Raw genomic sequence first — 23,130 nt, forward strand, 5'->3', positions numbered from 1 at the left:
CCTTGATAGGAGTGGAAGAATGCTCTCACTGTTATTCTAGACTCTTTTTCAGTCCACAAGTTTTCTTGAAGGCAAACAGCTTGTCACTTGGGAAGCCTGTTGTTCTAGAGGGCAGGTCTTTAAGCGCTGTGGTGGCCAGTGCTGCTCAAAGGCGTCATCTGATATTAATGAAATGTTACTCTGCACAAGTTGGCAGGCGTCTCTCTTCCAAGCCACCTGATGTCATTCAAAGTACAGAAAGACCCACCTCCTTGCATTTGTTAATTGACTCTGATCTGCTCCTCTGCCTGCCTGAGTGGTTCTGGAACTGAGAACACTTGTAATCTCAAGAACTCTGTCAAGTCACACTGGCTGAGCCTGCATGCCCCCAGCCAGCAAGGAAAAGGAAAGCGGTTGCTATGCAGGTCAGCAAAGCAAGATTGGCTGCCTTGAGCTATTTTACTGAGCTCTTGCTCCTGTGAAAGCTATTCCCCCTGGAAAGCTGAGCCCACTTGGAACAGGGCTGGCATGCTTGACAGACGCCTCATGTCTCCTCAGACTAAGTGCATTTTTCCTGGGGTAAGCATACGGGCAGAGAGGCAGGCCAGGTACACGGTGTGGTTTAAAGGAAGCAGGAATGTACTGAATCGTTAATGAGTTTAAGCTAAAATCATGTTAGTTGCTTCACTTTTGAAAAGTTGTCTTTCTCTTGCCAGAAATGTTATCATTCACAATGTTATAATGTAAATGTTTGGTTGGTTTGAGCAAGTAAAATGTAGCATTCATTTTAAACTGTCTTATAGAGATCAATTAAGTAGCTGGGGAGAGAAAGGGACAGTAGAGAAACAGTGGAAATGAACATGCATTTTCCAGATGCAGACAGTCACTTGTTGCATTGTGGGTCAGGCTAGCCACTGAGTCTTTTTGTTTCTTCAGCCTTTGTATATAAATCAAGGTGATTTGACTTCCTCTGTTGGTTGCAAATTAAGATTTGATTGCTAGTTATCGTGTTAGTCTATCAGGAGAGTCTAATGTTTAAAATACTGAAGCACACAGCCTTTAGAACACAGTAATTAGATGTTTGGATTTGATTTGGAACTCTTAAAGAAAAGATCATAGCGTTAGCGGCACCCCTCTTTAGGAGGACGGCTATATAGAAGAAAATAATATTTCTAGAACCCAAACATAAACTGTAGCCTCTAAAAATTATAAGATTAGAAATACTTGTGCTAATAAGGCACAAAAATATTTTTAAGTCAATAAAATACAGCTTGTTTAAAAATTCTTTTCAGGTTACCTCTTTTGTTTCCAGGTGTTCCAGCCTACACTAAAGTTAGTTTTAACAGAGAAAAAAATACTTGCTGAGAAATATCTGTGTGGCAATCATTTGTTCTGTGTGGTATCATATAGCAGCACAGTTAGTGAACTGTGAGAAGCCTAGCTTAACCTATGTGATTTCAACGACCGTTTATTACATTGCATATTTAATTTTCTGAAAATATAATTCTCCTTGTTTGTGTTGGCCCCGTGGAATTTTGTATACCACAGTTTTGTATTTCCTCAGGCTCTGACCTGATCAGCAATGTATACACTCCTTGTAAAGGATTTCTGGATATTCAATACTCACACAAATTTCTAAGTTTCTCAAATGCCACTCACATTTAATTCAGAAATTGATACTTGTTTGTTTTGAAAGACGTCTAGAATTATCATTTCCTATTATCAGACACGAAATAATGGCTATGGTTGTTCCTGCAAAGAAATTTCATTATGAATTGGAAAATTGGAAAATCCAACACCCAAGTTGCCAAATACATTCCACCAGTCACTTCTGAATATTTTCAGTGGTAAAATTGGGCACACCAATGTCACTGTTACTTAACTGGAATGTCAGTCTATATGATTCTAAAATAGTTATTTGAATAATTTATCCTACAGTTAATTTCATTTCTGTCTTGAAGTGTTATGGGGACTCTGCACAGGGATGTGTATCCTTTTAAGCTACCTCTTCTTTGCCAAGCCTAGGTTTTTGTTTCTTATGACGTCATTTTAACTAATACCTGCGTTCAATTAGGGCTGATAAATACAATGATTTTTGTTTTAATGGTTAAATTTATTTTTTATTTTATTTTATTTTTTTTTCTCTTTTCATTTTTCTTAAGCTGGAAACGGGGAGAGACAGTCAGACAGACTCCCGCATGCGCCCGACCGGGATCCACCCGGCACGCCCACCAGGGGCGAGGCTCTGCCCACCAGGGGGCGATGCTCTGCCCATCCTGGGCGTCGCCATATTGCGACCAGAGCCACTCTAGCGCCTGAGGCAGAAGGCCACAGAGCCATCCCCAGCGCCCGGGCCATCTTTGCTCCAATGGAGCCTTGGCTGCGGGAGGGGAAGAGAGAGACAGAGAGGAAGGCGCGGCGGAGGGGTGGAGAAGCAAATGGGCGCTTCTCCCTTGTGCCCTGGCCGGGAATCGAACCCGGGTCCTCCGCACGCTAGGCCGACGCTCTACCGCTGAGCCAACCGGCCAGGGCCTAATGGTTAAATTTAAAAATAAGTCGTTATAAAGACTTTTTAAATTCCCATTTAACACTTCAATGTAGTTATTCTCATAGTCCCACAGTAATGAGAGAAATTTTCTTTCAATCTGGATAATAATATAGAGAGAATTTTTAAAAATGCATAGTTTGTTATGTATTTATATATGTGTATGCATTATGAAATAACTTTTTAGAATGCTGAATAAAGTACCTGGTTTTTGTTTTGTCTACTCAAGTACGATTTCAGTTTTCACATGTTATATTCTTTAAAGTCACTACAAACCCCAAAAGCATGAAAGCACACTTAGAAATTATGCATTTTATTTTTATTCTTGCATTAAAATGAAACTAATAGCCTGACCTGTGGTGGTGCAGTGGATAGAGTGTCAACCTGGAATGCTGAGGTTGCTGGTTCAAAACCCGGGACTTGCCCGGTCAAGGCACATACAAGAAGCAACTACTATGAGTTGATGCTTCTTGCTCCCACCATCTTTTTCTCTCTCTCTCTAAAAAAAATAAAGTAAAATAAAAAAAGTAAAAACTTCAAAAAAAATGAAACTAATAAACCAATGTAATTTTTATAGATACTTTTTCACTGCCAAAGGCAAAAATATGACCCTGCGTGACTAATATTAAATACACTTTTTACCATTTTACGAATTCCTGTATTTGTTCTTTGTAAGTTTCTTGAACATAATAGTTTCTTGAACATAATATCTTTTATGACTGCAATTGTGTGCCAAGATGGCCACTTCCTTTATCTGCTTTACTCCAAATAATCTTTTCAATTTATGCAGGTTTTTCTATTTATTTAAAATTTTACTTATAATTTCATTTTTTTCTGACTGTATTTAAAGGCAAATGTTTGGACCCAGTTAGACTTGACTTTGAATACTACACTATCCACTTAATATCTGTGTGATTTGTCAAGTTTTATCTTTTCTGAGCCTCAGCTTCATCATCTATAAAATAGGAATAATAATATGTCTGAAGGTATTTGTGAGAATATTTATTACATTGCTTGTAGACTGCTTAGCATAGTGCCTACAGTTGAATCACAGTTACTTACATTTTCTGCAATGACTAATAACAAAAATCTTAGCTCTGAGATCCCAAACTATGATATCTGGGAGAGGCAGCAGAGATGGTTCTGAGTTTGCTTCTTTATTAATTTGCATATTGGAAGTAATATAGAGAGATTGAAATAATTAACAGTCCTGTTAAGTGGGACTCCTGATTGGAATTCTGAGAATCTAGTATCAGAGGGTTGGAAAGTATAAACCACCAAAACTATATGCAAATATCCATCTGTGTATACCATATTTCCCCATGTATAAGACTCGCCTTTTTTTTCCCCCCATAAAACTTTGGGGTCTAAAACTGGGTGCGTCTTATATGGTGTTGTAGTTTTTTTTTACTTGCATTTCCCACTTTTTCGTGCTTGTTTTTGTGCTCATTTTTGAAGACAGTGATTCATCATCAGACACAGATGAGGACAAGCTAATGGATGAGAGTTTTGACAGAGATGAGGACTTATATGAATTTTATGATGAATAAAATTTGAGTTCAATAACTTTACATAATACTTTTTTTCTTCCAAATTTCGAGTCCCAAAATTAAGGTGCGTCTTATACATGGGGAAATATGGTACATGAACATGTACCTCCAGCAGATTCTCAAAGTGGCCCTCAACTTCAGAATGGTAAAGAGCCAGAGCTCCTGAATAGAAATAAGCCTGAGAGAACAAAAAATATGATGGAGGTTAAAAACACTAAGAAGTCTGGCCTGACCAGGCGGTGGTGCAGTGGATAGAGCATTGGACTGGGATGCAGAGGACCCAGATTTGAGACCCTGAGGTCACTGGCTTGAGCATGGGCTCATCTGGCTTGAACATGGGCTCGCCAGCTTGAGCGCAGGGTTACTGGCTTGAGCATGGGATCATAGACATGACCCCCTTGTTCGCTGGCGTGAACCCAAGGTTGCTGGTTTGAGCAAGGGGTCACTTGCTCTGCTGTAGCCCCTTCCGCCCCCACCCCACCCCCGTCAAAGCACATATGAGGAAGCAATCAATGAACAACTAAGGAACTGCAACAAAGAGCTGCAATAAAGATTTGATTTGATGCTTCTCATTTCTCTCTTCCGGTCTGTCTGTCCCTCTCTCTGTCTCTCTCACAAAAAAGAAAAAAAAAAGGAGTATAGGAAGTTTTTTAAGTATTATTTTTTCTTTCTCTTCACCTTTATATTGCCAAATAAGTTTAGAAAAAAAAAGAGGAAGTTAACATGTGCCTGTGTATTCCCATATATATATATATTTTTTAAAGATTTTATTTATTTATTTTAGTGAGGAGAGAGAGAGAGAGAGAGAGAGAGAGAGAGAGATAATGGGGGAAGGAGCAGGAAGCATCAACTCCCATATGTGCCTTGACCAGGCAAGCCTGAGGTTTCAAACTAGAGACCTCAGTGTTCCAGGTTGACACTTTATCTACTGCACCACCACAGGTGAGGCTATTCCCATATATTATAAAAAACAACAACAATGGTCTAAGACTACAGGTGTACCTGCATCATTTTTCAGGTATAATTTGTATTAAATGGAAGTATAATGTTAAAAAGGCCTGGTGGCTAGTATATGTCTACACAGATGCTTTAACGGAGGAACACAGAGATGCTGGCTTTGTGAGCTGGAGATGCCAGAATGTTTGATGTCACCTTGCCCATAAAATAAAATAAAAAATCAGTTCATGGAAATGAAAATTTTGTGCAATCCTAACAGAGATTTGCAGAGTAATTTTTATTGTTAAATTAAATTACTGGTTTGCTCAGTGGATAGAGCGTCGGCCGGGCTTGCAGACGTCCCAGGTTTGAACCCTGGCCAGGGCACACATGAGTAGTGACCATCTGCTTCTCTTCCCCTCCCTCTCCCCCTTCTCTCCCTCTTCCTGTCCTCATCCAGTGGCTAGATTGGTTCAAGCATCTGCCTCAGGCACTAAGGATAGCTCTGTTGATTTGAGCATTCACCCCAGAGCATTGGCCCCAGACGGGTTGCAGGGTGGATCCCTGGTTGGGGCACATGCAGGAGTCTGTCTACCTTCCCTCCTTTCACTTAAAAAAGAAAAGAAAAGATAGGAATAAACTTGAAAAGGAGCTCTACATGTCAAAGTCATTAATTAAAAGTTATTAGTATTAAAAACACATAGAAGCAACATTAAAGGAAATGTATGTAGAAATGCCCCACAGTCTCACTACTTTTGGTCAAATATTTTTATTCTGGAAAATGACATTGTAGTCTTTTTCCACAAGCCTACATATTTTTATGCTTATAACTACAGTGAACAGAATATTCTGGATTCTTTCTCTTCAAATTTTATTTTTTTAACAGAGTCAGAGAGAGAGCCAGAGAGAGAGATAGACAGGGACAGACAGACAGGAACAGAGAGATGAGAAGCATCAATCATTAGTTTTTCATTGCGCGTTGCAACACCTTAATTGTTCATTGATTGCTTTCTCATACGCGCCTTGACCACGGGCCTTCAGTGACCGAGTAACCCCTTGCTCAAGCCAGCGACCTTGGGCTCAAGCTGGTGAGCTTTTGCTCAAACCAGATGAGCCCTCGCTCAAGTTGAAGACCTCGGGGTCTCAAACCTGGGTCTTCCGCATCCCAGTCTGACACTCTATCCACTGTGCCACCGCCCGGTCAGGCTCTTCAAATATATTTTGAGATCACTTTTTAATCACAGAATGATATAGCAGTGTGAATTTACCATAGTTTGTCCAAATGTAATGCTCATTTTTTTTGGACTTTTAGTTAATTCTGTAATTTTGTTTTTATAGGTCAGTAAATCTGTCATTGAAATCTTGAGCATATGTTTTGGGGGTACTCTGTTAAATACCTTCCCTAAGACAAATCTCAGGTGTGGAACTGTATGCACAGTGAGTGGGTCTGAATGTTCTTATGTCTCTGGCTATGGCTTTCCATTTCTCTTGAAATTGATTATACCAGTTGTCAATGCCAACACACTATTACTAATATGCTAATTTCATCTCAATACAGCCCACTCTAGGTATTAATATTTGCTTTCAAATGTATATAAGTACACACAATATTCCTTTAATTTCTGTTTATATTACTATCAAATGTGAATATTTATTTGGATATTTGTACATTCTTAGTATTTCTGTGTATATTATTTGATTAGATCCTATGTATAGACTCCAGTGTTACTTTTGTTTGTAAGATAGTGAATAGTTCTTTCTAAGGAATCAACTATTATAAAGTTTCATCCAGTTTTAGCTATTAAAATATTTTCTTTCATAAAGACTTGTCTACCCTGGCCAGTTGGCTCAGCATATAGAGCGTCAACGCAGTGTGTGGACATCCCAGGTTCAATCCCCAGTCAGGATGCACAGGAGAAGCGACCATCTGCTTCTCTTCCCCTTCCTCTTCCTCTTCCTCTTTTCTCTCTCTCTCTTCCCCTCAATTGGTTTGAGCGTTGGCCCCAGGCACTGAAGATAGCTAGAATGGTCTGAACATCAACCTTAGATGGCGGTTGCCGGAGGGTATCCTGGTTGGGACTCATGCAGGAGTCTGCCTCTCCATCTCCCCTGCTCTCTCTTAAAATAACAACAACAACAAAGACTGATCTTCCATATATATTACAACACCCTGCTGACATCACTAAAAGGTGCTTTAGCATGTGGCAATAACAGTATTCTTTTGATTAGAAATCAACACTAGGCCAGTCAGAGGATTAAGGCTTAATTTTGGAAAGTGGAAGAAAAAACTTTCAATTTTATTCAGATATAAAAGTTATTTTCTGCAGAAAGGTAGTAACTATTCTTTAGTTAAACTCATCTGACTCAAGCTGTAGTTAGCATGAGAAGTGTATTCTGTGTTACCTTCAGGTAGAAACGTAGATTTTTTTTTTTTTCATTTTTCTGAAGCTGGAAACGGGGAGAGACAGTCAGACAGACTCCCGCATGCGCCTGACCGGGATCCATCCGGCACGCCCACCAGGGGCTACGCTCTGCCCACCAGGGGGCGATAATCTGCCCATCCTGGGGGTCGCCATGTTGCGACCAGAGCCACTCTAGCGCCTGAGGCAGAGGCCACAGAGCCATCCTCAGCGCCCGGGCCATCTTTGCTCCAATGGAGCCTTGGCTGCGGGAGGGAAAGAGAGAGACAGAGAGGAAAGCGCGGCGGAGGGGTGGAGAAGCAAATGGGCACTTCTCCTGTGTGCCCTGGCCGGGAATCGAACCCGGGTCCTCCGCACACTAGGCCGACGCTCTACCACTGAGCCAACCGGCCAGGGCCTAGAAACGTAGATTTTTGCACTGTCAAGGACAGCATGAGCCCATAGGTAGTCAGGTGTTTATTGATTCAGGCAGGACTGTCAGAACCCAGAAGGGACCCTGAACCCTATAGGCCCCACTGGGCCTCCCCCTTCCATTAGTCATCCAGGGGGACCGTCTCCCCTACTATTCCCACATGGGGGGAAAACTGAAATTTTCTACACTCGTTCTTGGCAGGGGACCTGCTGTCATTTAACTTTTATGTAACATTATATCATTTGTTAACCTTATCAACAGTACTTAGCTGTCTTTAAACTTCTGGTATAATTATATATTTTTGCTACTTGTTAATAACATTTTAGGCTTCAGAGAAGGGAAAAATCAAAATGCTTAAATAATACCTAATATCCTTATTCTACTACCAACACACAAAATGGATGTGACACCGTTCAAAAGTTTCCACACCCTCTGACACAAGTGCTTCCTTGACAACATCTGTTTCGTACCATCCTGGGTTCCTAAGCGTCTTATTACTCATGGACATAAAATGGCTTTGCTTTGAGAACGTGATAGGATGGACAGCCCTCAATACACCGAATGAAAAGCAAGATTTTATTCTTGATTGTAACTCTGGTTTCTTTGTTTGGGAGCAGCTGATTAACATCTTTTGGCTTGTTTTATCACCTATAAAATGAAAGTAATAATTCTTACCTCTCTGTGGCTTTCTCTGGAGATTGTAAGGCCCAGAGGAGATGATGTAAAATGCTACAAGCATCTCAGAATAGCCATTTGAGTGTTGCCTTTTGGGAAGCCCTGGCGATTGCTTGAAGAATGCACCTTCAATATTAATATATATTGAATCAAGTTTTTAAAGTTCATATATTATTTTTTCCTTTTCTTACACCTCCCCCACGACCCTGCCTTTGGGCTTCTCCAATCTTGGCACCAACACAGGTATTTTTACGGCATGAAACCTGATAAGCCTGAGAGCCTTCCTGTTGGGTCCAAGTTTATGACCATTTCTGTGACTTAGTTGAATAAGGTTTAATGTTTAATAAAAACACATGCTCGGAACTTTCAAGACTGAGTTCCATATCACCATATCATGCACAGCTCAGTGTCCAAGGCTGTCGCACTGCAAAAGCTGCACTCCCCTGTCTCTGACATTTCTAATGTACGTATCACCTTTACCAGTGTTCTTCGTTTCATAATGTGAAGTGGAATTAGTGTCTAGTGTCCTTTCATTGCAGTCTGAAGGACTCCCTCCTTTCACTATTTACTGACAAATGTTCCTTGTTTTTGTCTATTTCAGAATATCTTTACCTTTTGCTTCATTTTTGAAGGATAGCTTTGCTGGCCATGGAAACCAGTTGATGGTTTTTGTGAGAAATGAGAGCTATTTATCTTGTTTAGGATCACTGTATATGATGGGGTTGCTTCTCTTTCTCCATTCAAGATGCTTGTGTTGCCTTTAGACAGTTTGATTTTGATGTTTCTGAGTATGAATATTTTTAAGTTTCTCCTACTTAGATTTCACTGAATTTTTTTGGATGTGGGATGAATATTCTTCTACAAATTTGGAAAGCTTTCTGCTATTATTTCTTCAAGTATTCTTTTTCCCTCTCTCTTCTCCCTTTCCAGGACTCCCGTTGTGTTTATGTAGGTGTGCTTGATGGTGTTCCATAGGTCTCAGGATTCTATCCACTTTTTTAGTGGACTTTCACAGCAGACTGTGAATAATTAATACTAATTTGATATTTGGGTACTTTTTTGAAAGAAGCTTGTACCTATACCCAAAATATAACAGTATGAAAAAGAAGTTACCTCATGATATTGCCAAAATTATTCATCTCCTTGACATGATATGTTTTGAGTACTACCCACATGAAGTTAAATGTGATCTCTGCTTTTAAAGAAATCACCATTTATTCAGATAACATAACAAGATTAAAAAAATGTATGTAATTGTGTAAATATTGAGGAATAAAGAACGATAAATCTCTATATTCAGAGGCAGTATAAATATTCAGACTTTCAAGATAAAAGATTGGTTGAAAGATCAGAAGTTGTAGAATTCAGTTCAATCTATCCATTAAAGAATATAGGGTTGTCAGCCCTGGCCGGTTGGCTCAGCGGTAGAGCGTCGGCCTGGTGTGCAGGAGTCCCGGGTTCGATTCCCGGCCAGGGCACACAGGAGAGGCGCCCATTTGCTTCTCCACCCCTCCCCCTCTCCTTCCTCTCTGTCTCTCTCTCTTCCCCTCCCTCAGCGAGGCTCCATTGGAGCAAAGATGGCCTGGGCGCTGGGGATGGCTCTGTGGCCTCAGACGCTACAATGGCTCTGGACACAACAGAGCGCACCTCAGATGGGCAGAGCATCGCCCCCTGGTGGGCATGCCGGGTGGATCCCGGTTGGGCACATGCGGGAGTCTGTCTGACTGCCTCCCCATTTCCAGCTTTGGAAAAATGAAAAGAAAAAAAAAAAAAGAATATAGGGTTGTCAACTGTCTCTTTAATATAATTTAGTTAAGTTATGTATGTTTTTCACTGTAGCTGGCATGTGGAGGTCTAGGATGATTTTGTGGCTGAATTTGAGCTTGTAAAAGTTTATATTTTAAAGAGATCTCCAACCTCTCCCCTCTTCTTTGTATTTCATATGAAAGGTAGAAATTCACAGGCCATTGTAGGAAGTCTGAAAGGATTCAGACCAGAATCATCAATTGACACCTTCAGGACAACTTTTGAGTTGTGATGCTGTAGCTGGAACAACTAATTGGTGGAGATGTTGAGAGTTTTTGTTTAAAAGAGACCCAAAAACCCAGTGTCACTGAACTTCAGGTTAATTAAAGCTACCCAAGCTAACAAAAACTAGTTTGTGGGAGGAATAAAGGGTTCCTTTTGCTGATGAAATATCTGTTCTGGCATTGAGAAAAACGTGTATCTGTTTAAGTTTCACAACTAAGGGAAAGTGCCTGCCTTCTCTAAGACTAGTTTTCATTCTATCAACATAAATGTAGCACTCCAGAATGCCATTAAAATTAAAGACATTATGCTAAGTGAAATCAGCCAATCCCAAAAAATTAAGCACTGCATGATTCTGCTTAGATGAGGTGCCTGTAATGAGCAAACTTATAGAGCAGAAAGGAGAATGGTGGTCACTGGGGAGGGGAGGGAGGAGAAATGAGGAGTGTTTAATGGATGAAGAGCTCCAGTTTGGGATCATAGAAAAGTTCTGGAGACAGGTGGTAGTGATGGTCACGCAACAATGTAAATATCCTAATGACACTGAACTGTAATTTAAAATGGCTAAAATGGCAAATTTTATGTTATCTCTGTTTGACCACAATTTTAAAAAATGGAATTAAAACAAATTGAGTGAACAGGTATGTTACATGAGGCCAGATATTTTACTCTTTATGTTTTATCAGTTTAATTCTCACAGCAACCCAGTGAATAGGCACATGATTATCTCAATTTTACAGGTGAAGGATGTGAGCAGAGCCAGGATGGTTGCCAGCCGAGGGCACTCAGGTGTCTGCAGCAGGAACGGGTTCGGGCCCCTGAGTAGCCTCTGGGCGCACACACCTTCCTGTGCAGCTTCCCTCCTGTCTCTGACAACTCTGCTCCTGCTGCTATTGCAGCCTTCCTTTAGGAACAGAGACTTGGCTTCCTGGAGCTCCTCCCTGACTTTTGAGCCCTGAGTGTCCCACAGCAGAAGGTGAGGCCAACCACCATCCCCCCTACACACCCTGCCATAGCCAACAGGCTTTGCCAGCCCTCCCAGAAGCCCAGCCAAAGGCCAGCTGCGTGCCCAGGTCACCTCGGAATTAACTCGTGCTTTAAAAATCATCTGCATCCTTTCTGACCGTGCCACTTTTATCACAATTTTTTTATCCTCTGAAATGATCCATTAGAAATAAAAATAAACTGTTTATTTCTTATCATGACATCCCAGCTACTTTTCAGAAAAATGAGAGTCCGGATTTATTCCCACAAGGGAATGTATGTAAAAGTCAAGGAAAGATATTTTCATAGAGACTGCATATATAATATCATTTTTTCTGCTGTAATCTGTGTTTATAACCGGATTCCACATAAGGGTTTTTTTTTTATTATTATTTGTTTGTTTTTGTTTTGTTTTGCAATTATAGGCTTTGGACCAAAGATATGGTCTCCCATCATCCTGTTGGGTTATAGATTAGAAGGTAGTTCATTCTGTGATCAAATAAATGTCATAAAATAAGAGAGAAGGTGCTTGAGGAAATGGGACCTGGTCAGAGATCTTCACCTGATTATGTTACCTACTGATTGTGGCCTCTTTACCATCCTCTATATTTTTTTAATTGGACAATATAATAAATTTGAAGACTACTTGCTACATCCAACACCGTCATTGTCATTCAAAATTTTGTTGGGCTCACCTGCTCATCCATCGATCTTATTCGCTACATTTTTCATTCTAACACAGGAAGCCAGATGGTCTGTATTAGCTGACAGATATCATTTCCAACTCAGCATATTTGCATAATTTTCTCTTTGCCCTTATCTGGAACAAAGCAAACAAAACAATGTAATAAATTAAGTCACATTCTTAATCACAAAATTAGGAAACTTTGTAACATCAGATTCATGCCCCTATTTCTTTCAAGGTTATAGAATCTGTTGTAAAATGTGGTCTCTGTTCAAAGCTTTTCCCTGTTAGTTCATCCATTCAACAAGTCAAAATGCTGACAATTTTTACAAACCTCAGGAAAATAATTGTAACATTTAAAACACAAATTTTAACTTGCAGAATTTCACATCCCCCACCCTTCTGCTGCTCTCTCCAGGCCAGTGCTGTTTCTCCTAATAAGGACATTTGACCTGCTTGCGCAGCTCTGACAGATGACATTTTTACAGGTCTGCTCTCTCTGTGAATTCACTGCAGTACCGGAGCTGTACAGGCTCCTCTAGCCTTATTCACCCAAGTCAGTCTCATTATTCTTCATTCTTACCCTTAGGAAGGGTACTGCCTCTTTATTTGGCATTCAGGTTTTCTTTCAGATTGCATGAATTGTGGTGACTCTTACACATCACGTCCTATTACAGGGCTCTTTTGTGAAGCAGGGAAATCATGGCATCTGGTCCTGTTAATTCTTACGACACCAGGGGAACGTAATTGCTTTATCGCAAGGGGCTGTGAAGATAGCACATGTCACCACTGTTTGAATGCTCTTGGGTTATGGAATTGTTCAGTGACTAATGTTATCATGGCAGTATACTGAGACAAAGCACAGTGGGATTGATAAATTGTGAAAGAGAAGGGTAGCCAGTACTAATCAGTGAAGGATAAGCAAGTACAGGGCTTAAAAGCATTCCTGCAGTGCTATTTATAAGAACGCTATTTACTTTGTTTTGCTCCCTGTTCGTTGCTTTGGGAGAGCTTCTCTTAATTAGATTTAATAGTTTCAAAAGTTTATACTTCATTGTTACATAAATGACAATGGAATACATGTGTTTAGTTGCAGAACTATGTCTCAAGTAATAATGAAAAGAATCATTTCTTTGTGACACTTTGTAGTTCTTCGAGAATAATGTTTTACATAGCACATATAGCATAATTTGAAATTAGTAGCTAGCATATTTGATTTATTCATCTTCTGAAAAAATGAAGGAAAATATACAATTGTATTAATAAAATCTATAAATGGAATTTGGGAGCATATTTTGAATCTATCAAGCATACTACATCATCTCTAGTGAAGTTGTAACTTATAATATTTTAATAAGGTTTTTTTATTTTTATTTATGAAATGTTATATTTGATAGCAGCAAAATATTATTTTAAAATACAATTTTTTTGCCTGATTAGGCATTGGCACAGTAGATAGAACGTCGGACTGGGACGCGGAGGACCCAGGTTCAAAACCCTGAGGTCACTGGCTTGAGCACAGGCTCATCTGGCTTGAGCATGGGATCCTAGACATGACCCCATGGTCACTGGCTTGAGCAAGGGGTCACTTATTCTGCTGTAGCTCCCTCCTGCCCCAGGCACATATGAGAAAGCAATCAATGAACAACTAAGGTGATGCAATGAAGAATTGATGCTTTCTCATCTCTCTTCCTTCCTGTCTGTCCCTATCTGTCCCTCTATCTGTCTCTGTCACACATACAGACATACAACATATATATATATATATATGATTTTTTTTCTTTCTCCTTTATGATATCTCCGTTAGCTATCTCATATTCATCAGTGTCTAGATTGAGAGTGCAAATGTAGATTTCTGGTTTAATTCTCAACTTTCCTTTATACTGCTCTATAGCAGTTAAAGGCTTTGCCTTAATCATATTTATCCTAGAGTGTCTGTTGAGTCTATTAACTTTAACAATAGCCATTATCTATTTTTGCGCCCAAAGGCATTAAAATGAATTAGTATAAGCCAAGTTTTATTTCTAGTATAAATAATAAATCTTTCTAAGCATTGGTCAAATTCTAAGTACGCTGGTTAATATTTTGAAACCCTTGGTATATATCAATACTAGTAAGTGGCTGGTAGCTTGATGTGTACTTGCTTAGTATTCAAATGAAACTTATGTTTCCTTTTAAAACAATAAACTGGAATAGGCTTTAACTAGATGATATTAGACACATCATTCATAATCTAAGAGAGTATGGTTTCTTTTTTTTTTTTTAGCAAGAAAGAGAGAGAGAGAGAGATGTGGACAGATAGACATGAAGGAAGAGAGATGAGAAGCATCAATTCTTCATTGCAGCACCTTAGTTGTTCATGGATTGCTTTCTCATATGTGCCTTGGCCAGGGGGCTTCAGCAGAGTGAGTGACCCCTCGCTCAAGCAAGCGACCATGGGGTTATGTCTATGATCCCACACTCAAGCTGGCGACCCCATGCTCAAGCTGGCGATCTCAGGGTTTCAAACCTGGGTCCTCAGTGTCCCAGGCCAACGCTCTATCCACTGCGCCACCACCTGATCAAGAAAGAATGTGTTTCCTTATTTTTTCAATTGAAGTAATAATAATATGAGCACTATCAACCTTAAGAATTAAATATATGTATGACAATCTTGAGACTAGGAAAGCACTGTATGGTAATAAGGGATTAATGATTTGACAGGCATTGGTAAGCACTGGCCCGTCTCTTCCCTTCAAACTGTGCCCTTCAACTGCTGGTCTGGAGATCCAGCCTCTTTTGGGAACAGTCTCCTTGATAACGTGCTGTGAGAACATCCACTAGGCCTGGTCCCAACTCTCAGTCCACCCTCCACCCCTTCTACCTCCTCCAGCACTTTGCTCCGCCCTTGAAAAGGCCCATGGGCTGGGGAAAGAGTCCTTGGAGAGATATGTGGCCTACGCCCAGGTAGTGGTCATGCAGCTTGAGGAGGAATTGAGCAGTGTGACGGGGTGGTCGGTTGTGCTGCGTGTCCCTGCAGCCACGGGGGAGCAAGGTGGAAAAGAAAGCCAGAGTCACTGTGCTTCTTTGTACTTTGTTGTTTCTGTTTTTGTTTACTCCTTTTGCTATTAGGGCCATAGGGAAGGGGAGGCCGTTTCTAGAAGTGTCTCAAGACACTTTAGGACCAAAGGGCTAATAGCAGAGGAATGGGGTACTTTTGAGAAGTAAGGTAGACCAACCAGTATGAGACAACTTTTCTGGATCTGAAAATAGGTTCATCTTCCACATATATTACACGTGGATTGGCAGGGTTCGGAGCATTAAATATAACACACCCATGGAACGATCTGTGCTTTCTCTCTTCAGCAGTCACTTCTGAAGTGAAGATATTACAGTGTTTTAGGAAACTACGTAATACTTCTAACACTTCTTGTTATTTGAGCTTTCTAGATTTTTGAATTCTGAAGAAAGAGCTGGTCTCATGTAAACCCAAACTGTAGCTGTTCTTTTCCAAAATGAACCTGGTTTTAAAAATAAAATCATTATATGAAAGAAAAGAAAAGAAAAAAGAAAAGAAAAGAAAAGGAACCCAGAGACTTTCTTTTGAAACTAGGGTTTCCCTATGTAACTCAGCATTTGGTGTGACTTTGCATATGATTTTTTTCTCAGGATGGTAAATGATACCACACCAACGATTATAACACTTGAATAAATGTAGCCTTTATTTTGTTTCTTTTTTGCTGTGGCAGAGCCACTGCTAAAACCAAGAGCTCTAGTTGTAATCAAAGAAGTATCTGGCTTGAGCCCCACCAGTTAGGCTCCCCATGTCTGACCTGATTTTTTCTTTCTCCTTCGTGGTATGAAAGTCAACTAACTCACAGGTAAAATATACTCCCCATCCAAACAACAACAACAACAAAACACAAAATAATACCTCTCTGGAGGCTTTCACAGGGTTGCTTAGCTGGGTCTGTGGCACACCCAGGCTGCAGCACCCTATAGACCCCGGAGACCTGGGTCTCTGTAGTCCTGCAGGGCTGGGGTGGTCCTTCCGTGTCTAGGGGACCTGGGTCTCTGTAGTCCTGCAGGGCTGGGGTGGTCCTTCCGTGTCTAGGAGACCTGGGTCTCTGTAGTCCTGCAGGGCTGGGGTGGTCCTTCCGTGTCTAGGGGACCTGGGTCTCTGTAGTCCTGCAGGGCTGGGGTGGTCCTTCCGTGTCTAGGAGACCTGGGTCTCTGTAGTCCTGCAGGGCTGGGGTGGTCCTTCCGTGTCTAGGGGACCTGGGTCTCTGTAGTCCTGCAGGGCTGGGGTGGTCCTTCCGTGTCTAGGAGACCTGGGTCTCTGTAGTCCTGCAGGGCTGGGGTGGTCCTTCCGTGTCTAGGGGACCTGGGTCTCTGTAGTCCTGCAGGGCTGGGGTGGTCCTTCCGTGTCTAGGGGACCTGGGTCTCTGTAGTCCTGCAGGGCTGGGGTGGTCCTTCCGTGTCTAGGGGACCTGGGTCTCTGTAGTCCTGCAGGGCTGGGGTGGTCCTTCCGTGTCTCCCCTTCCTTTTGAGCTGGAGCCCCAGTAACCCCCTGGTGCCACCATGGTCTGGGCCCCTCCTCACCTTTTTTTCTGAAACACTGATGTCCGATTCATTCAACTGTTCCTAGCCAATCCCGAATTCGCTTTGTGCGAGCTCGTCCAGGCACCCCAGGAAGCCCATCACCTGTGGTCGTGTCCTCTCTGACCCACTGTACTTTATCATCACGGATTTCTTTTTCCAATTCCTTCAACAAGCCAAGTCCTCTCCAGACTCACAGCCTTGGCAGTTACAGTTCTTTTTTCTGGAATGTTCTTCCTGACTCTCTTATCCTTAAGGTCTCAGTTAAACCACAATTCCTCACAAAGGTTTTCCCTGACCTCCCTTTATAAAGTGGTTCCTCTCTTTTTTTATCCACCACAGAACCCAGTTTATTTGCTTGAGACAAATATAATTATTTGACTTATATATTGCCTAGAGTAGACCAGTGGTGTTTCTAACAGACTCAGGTTTTTTTTTACAAGTACTTCAGCATGACCCCTTTATGATCATGCAATAAAATTAATATTTAATGTGAACAACAAACCTGACACAAAATTTATAAAACCTCAATAAGTAATTAATTTATCTGTTTATTCTTTTTTTTTTTTTTTTTTTTTTTTTTTTTTTGGTATTTTTCCGAAGTTGGAAATGGGGAAGCAGTCAGACAGACTCCCACATGTGCCCGACCGGGATCCACCTGGCATGCCCACCAGGGGGCGATGCTCTGCCCCTCTGGGGCGCTGCTCTGCCACAATCAGAGCCATTCTAGCACCTGAGGCAGAGGCCACAGAGCCATCCTCAGCGTCCAGGCAAACTTTGCTCCAATGGAGCCTTGGCTGCAGGAGGGGAAGAGAGAGACAGAGAGGAAGGAGATGGGGAGGGGTGGAGAAGCAGATGGGCGCTTCTCCTGTGTACCCTGGCCGGGAATCAAACCTGGGATTCCTGCACGCCAGGCCGACACTGTACCACTGAGCCAACCGGCCAGGGCCCAATCTGTTTATTCTTAAGTAGCATGTATTTATTTCAATCTGTGACTGTGCCAACACGAGCACACTGGAAGACATGACGTAGTAGTCACATGCCTGCCCTACATGTAGGCAACATGGATGGGTCAGTTGTAAATGCAGATTAACAGTGGTGTGTGGTTATTAGAGACAATGTTAGCAAGTCTTGGAATGTTCCAAGCAAAGTACAGTCTTCCATTGATTTACATATACTTTCATTTTTAGAAAATTTGGTATATCTGATAAATATATAAAAATGCTCTGGGCTTTTATGTACAATAAAGTTAGACTCTAGCCTGACCAGGTAGTGATGCAGTGGATAGAGCATCAGACTGGGAGGTAGAGGACCCAGGTTTGAAACCCTGAGGTCACCTGTTTGAGCATGGGCTCATCTGGTTTGAGTGCAAGCTTACCAGCTTGAGTGCAGGGTCTCTGGCTTGAACGTGGGATCATAGACATGACCCATGGTCACTGGCTTGAACCCAAAGGTCACTGACTTGAAGCCCAAGGTTGCTGGCTTGAACCCAAGGTCGCTGGCTTGAGCAAGGGGTCACTCGCTCTGCTGTAGCACCCCAGTCAGGGCATGTATAAGAAAGTAAGCAATGAATAGCTAAAGTGACACAGTGAAGAGTTGATGCTTCTCATCTCTCTCCCTTCCTGTCTGTCTGTCCCTATCTGTCCCTCTCTCTGTCTCTGTCACACACGCACAAAATAAAGTTAGAGTCTAGATTTGAGTCTTTTTATAAACATATTTTTCAGCAGGATAGTCAAAGGGCATGAGGGGTGCACACTCATTTTATTATTACAAAGCACTGTTTTGCACAATGCAGGATATTTGTGCCCCTGGCCACTGCCCACAAAGAGCCTGTAATGACCCTCAATTATTGAGACAACCAAAAATGTTGCAACAGATTTCTATAACACTGTTTTGGGGAACAACTGGTTTTCACTGTAAGCTTCACTGAGTGCAGGAGCCATGTTTGCCTCCTAGGAACTGCACTATCTAGCAAATCACCTGCATCACAGCAGGGCCTGACAGATACTTAAAGAATGAAGGAAATAATGAATGAAGGGAAGAAAGGGAATGCATGGACATAGGGAAACACATCCATCCATTTCATGAACACATGTTTACTGAACAACTATCTTTGCTAAGTAGTATTCTAGGATCTAGGAAGACAGCAGTTAATGAGATATTTCCTACATGCTCCCTCTCCGTATTTGGAGCTACGTTGTGACTGCACAAGGGCATCTACATTTCCTGTATAAAATGACTGTTATTTTGGTGTGTCAAGTTTTTTTGGTTTTTTTAAATTCAGAATACTTCCCTTATTTGGTTAAGTTGATTGATATGATGGACAAAGCTGGACAAGGAATAAAAAGCAGCAGAAACAAGTCAGGTTGGTGCCCAGAGGTGTGAGTTGTGTGTAAGAAAAAAGCCTGAAAATAACTTAGTTCTGTATGTCTTGTGTCTGTCTACACAGTATCAGAGATCAACTCTTTTAAACCCAAATCCCTTTTTTGCTGTTGTTATCATATACGTGGCGGTTGCAGAAATGCTTTACATGTCCCTTTTCTCCTGTGCAAGACCTTTCACATAGTAGCTGTGTTGGGTGCTATGGAGGTGCCTCCTTGGAATCAGGTTAAATTGTAAACCAGAGGTTTTACATTTGAGCATTTTGCAATCAGTATAATTATCTTCACATTTACATGAATTTGCTTTGGGATTCAGCAGAGTGGTGTTAGGTAAAGAAACTGAGGTGCAGAATTTAAAGTGACAGCATTGATACAGAGCTAGGATATTATGGTGACAGGGCCCGACTCAAGGAAGCAGACTCCAGAGCTCACCGTCCCCCAAGTACAGGGCTACACCGAATGTTGGGTGTCAATCAGGGACAAGGCTGGCATGTAACAGAACAAGGTTGTTTGATTTCAAACTCCATGCCTATCTGGCCTGTGATAGCACAGTGGATAGTGTCGACCTGAAACACCAGGGTCACTGGTTTGAAACCCTGGGCACACCAGGTCAAGGTACATACAGCAAACTCCATGACCTTTTACCACCGTCCTTTGCTGTAAACTTCTGAATTCCCAACTAATATCAGAAGGATGTGTGAATGCCTTCCAAACCATCAAAGCCAAGCTGGTCTGAATTGACTACCTTGTAACCCAGTGGTTTTCAACCTTTTTACACTTGGAACAGGTGACCTAGCTGGCCAGAAATGGAAACACACAATAAATAAAGTTTTATTTCACCACACCTAACAGTGCAACACGGTATAAGCTGGTGCTTGATTTCTAAACTCCACATGTACAATGCATTGAATACTATGTAAGTTTGTCTGAATGCTTTTTATCTATTGTGCGTGATTTTAAAATGCCCTCTGCACAGTGCCAAAGGTTGTTACAACAAGCTTACAAGTTCCAAGGATATCTGAGACAACCTCAATAGTATTTCCATCGATAATACAGGCTGATAAGTGACAATCACCCCGAGCATAAGTGAATTCGGCTAAGACCATTAGGTCTATAATCTTCATATATCAGGGTGGTTAACTCTTTTGTGAACCAGAACAAAATTTCTGATAGATTGTCAGTTGTAAAACACTACTGAACTCAAAGACCCAGCTTTCGTCCTAAGGTTGTTTCACATTTCTTCTTGGGATCTTCTCTGTTCCTCATGGAAGATCGTCCTCTGAACCTGGGGGCTGTTCACTGTTTGTCTTGCCAGTTATTTACTGACATTTCTATCTTACAGTTTCAAACAGTGCACCATATACTCTGACGGTTAGTTCTTTCTATTTTCATCCATCTCCTTAGCTAATGAGTCATGTAGTGTTTAATAGCATCCTTAAAAAAAAAAAAAAGACATGACTGGACAGGCAGCACTGATATGGTTCAGAAGACCAAGAATTTGGGTTAGAGGGTCTGAATTCACATCCTTGACTTATGTACTCCTAGAATCTATGCCACTTTGACCACAGCGCCTAAAATCTCTGAATATCAATTCCTTTGTCAAATAGTGAGGATAATAAAAACAATCAAATAGATTTGACATAAGAACAAATAATTTGGAAAAAGTACACTCTACATCATAAACTGCTATGAAAATGTTAATACTTTATTTTTATGTGTTAATACTATTTTTGTTCATGCTGTTTTAAGTAATGTGACCTCCAAGGAGTTTATTCTTTTGGTCTCTTTTCAACATCCTCAGCCTCGCCTCTCTTCTCCGGCCTGTTTTCCACAGCTCCCTACGGCGCATGTTTCTACCATGGGTGTCTACCTGCTGCGCTCTCCTTGCTTTACGTCTCTTTCTTCCTCTTGCCAAATCTTCCTTTTTCTGTAAAAACACAATTTCCCATGCAGTATGTCTTTCTCCTTCTTATTCTTTAGCTTTCTTTCTCGTTAGCATGTAAAACTGAAAGGAAATGAAAGAATTCTCATAAAATCCAGATACCTATGCAATTTCTCTGATTCCTTATGGTAACAGTTTAGGCAAGTGCTGTATTATTCATGTGCCCAAAATTTTGGAATGTGAGAGACAGAAGAAGAAAGAAATTCATCTAATCCAACCCACTTGCTTTAAGAATGAAAGGAAATGTCTGAAGAGTTAAGTGACTTGCTCTGGATCTCAGAGTTAATGACAGATGGAGTTGCTAGTTAAGACAGTTTCCAGAGTCCAGCCCACTCTTTTTCACTTTTGCTATCCACTGTATTGTATTTCCGGTCCTAGAGTTTAGTTAAGGTCATACTCTAGGGTTAGGTTGTTCCTAGCAGGCAATCTGGCTGATTGGCTTTGGGTAAATTATTTAACCTCTCTGGTTTTAAGATTCTCATCAGAGTATGAGAAGACTAGCTACTGTTCAAGGCATCTTTGTAATCTTTGTAATTATCAATCTTTCTTCATCCATATTTAACAACTATCATATTTGATAGCCATTTATTTGCAAATATGAGGTGAATTGGTTTGTTTGTGTTTCTTCCCAAATGCCACCCAAAGTTGAGCCATGTTTCAATCTATACAACCAATTAAACTTCTCCAATATTTGGTCAAATTAATTAAGACATCATGGCTTTCTTGGCAGAAATTCTGTCTTTGTGCTACAGTAATGTTTGGCAAAGTTTTTGTTATTTTAAAAAAGATGTGAAATATGAAATTTTTATTTAAATATTTTCTTTGTATCATAATGTTGAGACAGAACAATGTGGAATTCTTAATTATATACTACCTGAAAATTATCAAAAGAACAACATTATTCTTTGAAGGACTAATATAGTATTACCCAGTATTAACCATTCATGGATTTCGTCATATACCTTCCCACACAAATTATTTACAACTTGAAGCAAATATCTATCAACAAAGATGAAATTATATACAATGTTGGGCAAATGAGTTTGTAAAATATGTATTTTTTGAGTTTGCTCACTTTTATTGTTAGAAAATAGTGCTGGGCAGCACCAGGAATATGTGGTCAGTGAAATTGCAAATTACCTTTCTGCTTGGTAAGGGCCATTGTTTTGCTAATGTTTGCTGGAGAAGGGATCTTTGTGGGCCCAGGTAGTTTAGCAAGGAGAACAGAGAGAATGCAGAGTGCTGAAGAAGAAGCCAGTTTGTGCAGAGAGAGAGAAGGTGTGCAGATGGGGAACCAGAGTTGAGGGGCTTTGGGAACCCTACTGAGGCTTATGGGGCCTTTGATTCCAGGATGAACTGGAGAATATTCTCTGGTTTGTGGAACCAGGGAATGTGTCAGGGCTTTGGGAACTCTGAATGAGGGGGAAGCGGTTTGTCTTCCTTGTGTGTTTGCTCGTTGGCCAGTGCGAGACTTTAATAAAGGAATGGCCCACCATTTTTTGGCTCCACTGTTTCTTGACTGTCTGCCCAAATTCAATGTGAACCTGCATGGCCATGACAGTGGCAGCCCCTGGCCATAAATGCAACTATTGTGTTGATAAAAGAATGATAACAGTGTGTTTGTTGGTTTGTGGGGTCCAGTAAGTTACTAAGTCATTTAATTCTACACAAACTAATTCTCAAATTTTCTTTAAATTCCTAGAAAATTTTCTACTAATTTAAATAAACGAGAGATGAGTCATGCCGCAAACAGTAATTTTTTGTCTTTTGGTGTCTGGGTGCCTATTTTAAGGGGATTGTCAGGCTTGGTAAACTAGAAGCACTATATTCCAGCTGTGGAAGCAATAGCACTATGATAACGTACTTTAGCTTTCTATGAAAGACTTCTTTATGGCCATGTTGAGGACCTAGTTGAAGGTGTGTATGAAGTATGCATCATGATGGCAGTGAGTGTTGCAGAAGTGGTTAGAAACTTTTTTAAGTTCATTGATGGTTAGCATTTTTCATCAGTTTTT

At 40.9% G+C, this 23,130-nt stretch overlaps 1 protein-coding gene and 1 non-coding gene across 12 annotated transcripts in view; one reads left to right on the plus strand and one right to left on the minus strand.

Moving 5' to 3' along the window:
- The window catches only part of CACNB2 (calcium voltage-gated channel auxiliary subunit beta 2), a 417,779-nt gene that overhangs the window by 206,963 nt on the left and 187,686 nt on the right, over positions 1–23,130 (plus strand). Inside the window, exon 1 of one of the 11 annotated variants that reach the window (XM_066387404.1) lies at positions 319–404. The exons of 9 other annotated variants lie outside the window; for them this stretch is intronic. In XM_066387404.1, coding sequence (XP_066243501.1) covers positions 399–404 — 6 coding nt within the window. In that variant the 5' untranslated portion in view covers positions 319–398. Of the gene's footprint in view, positions 1–318; positions 405–450; positions 559–23,130 lie in introns of those variants that run through there. One more of the 11 variants, XM_066387399.1, reaches the window with a different exon arrangement.
- On the minus strand, positions 7,752–7,827 carry TRNAT-AGU (transfer RNA threonine (anticodon AGU)). Its single transcript has one exon. It is a non-coding gene; the product is annotated as a tRNA-Thr (tRNA).

This window comes from Saccopteryx leptura, chromosome 5, assembly GCF_036850995.1.
Source record: "Saccopteryx leptura isolate mSacLep1 chromosome 5, mSacLep1_pri_phased_curated, whole genome shotgun sequence".
Classification (NCBI taxonomy): domain Eukaryota; kingdom Metazoa; phylum Chordata; class Mammalia; order Chiroptera; family Emballonuridae; genus Saccopteryx; species Saccopteryx leptura.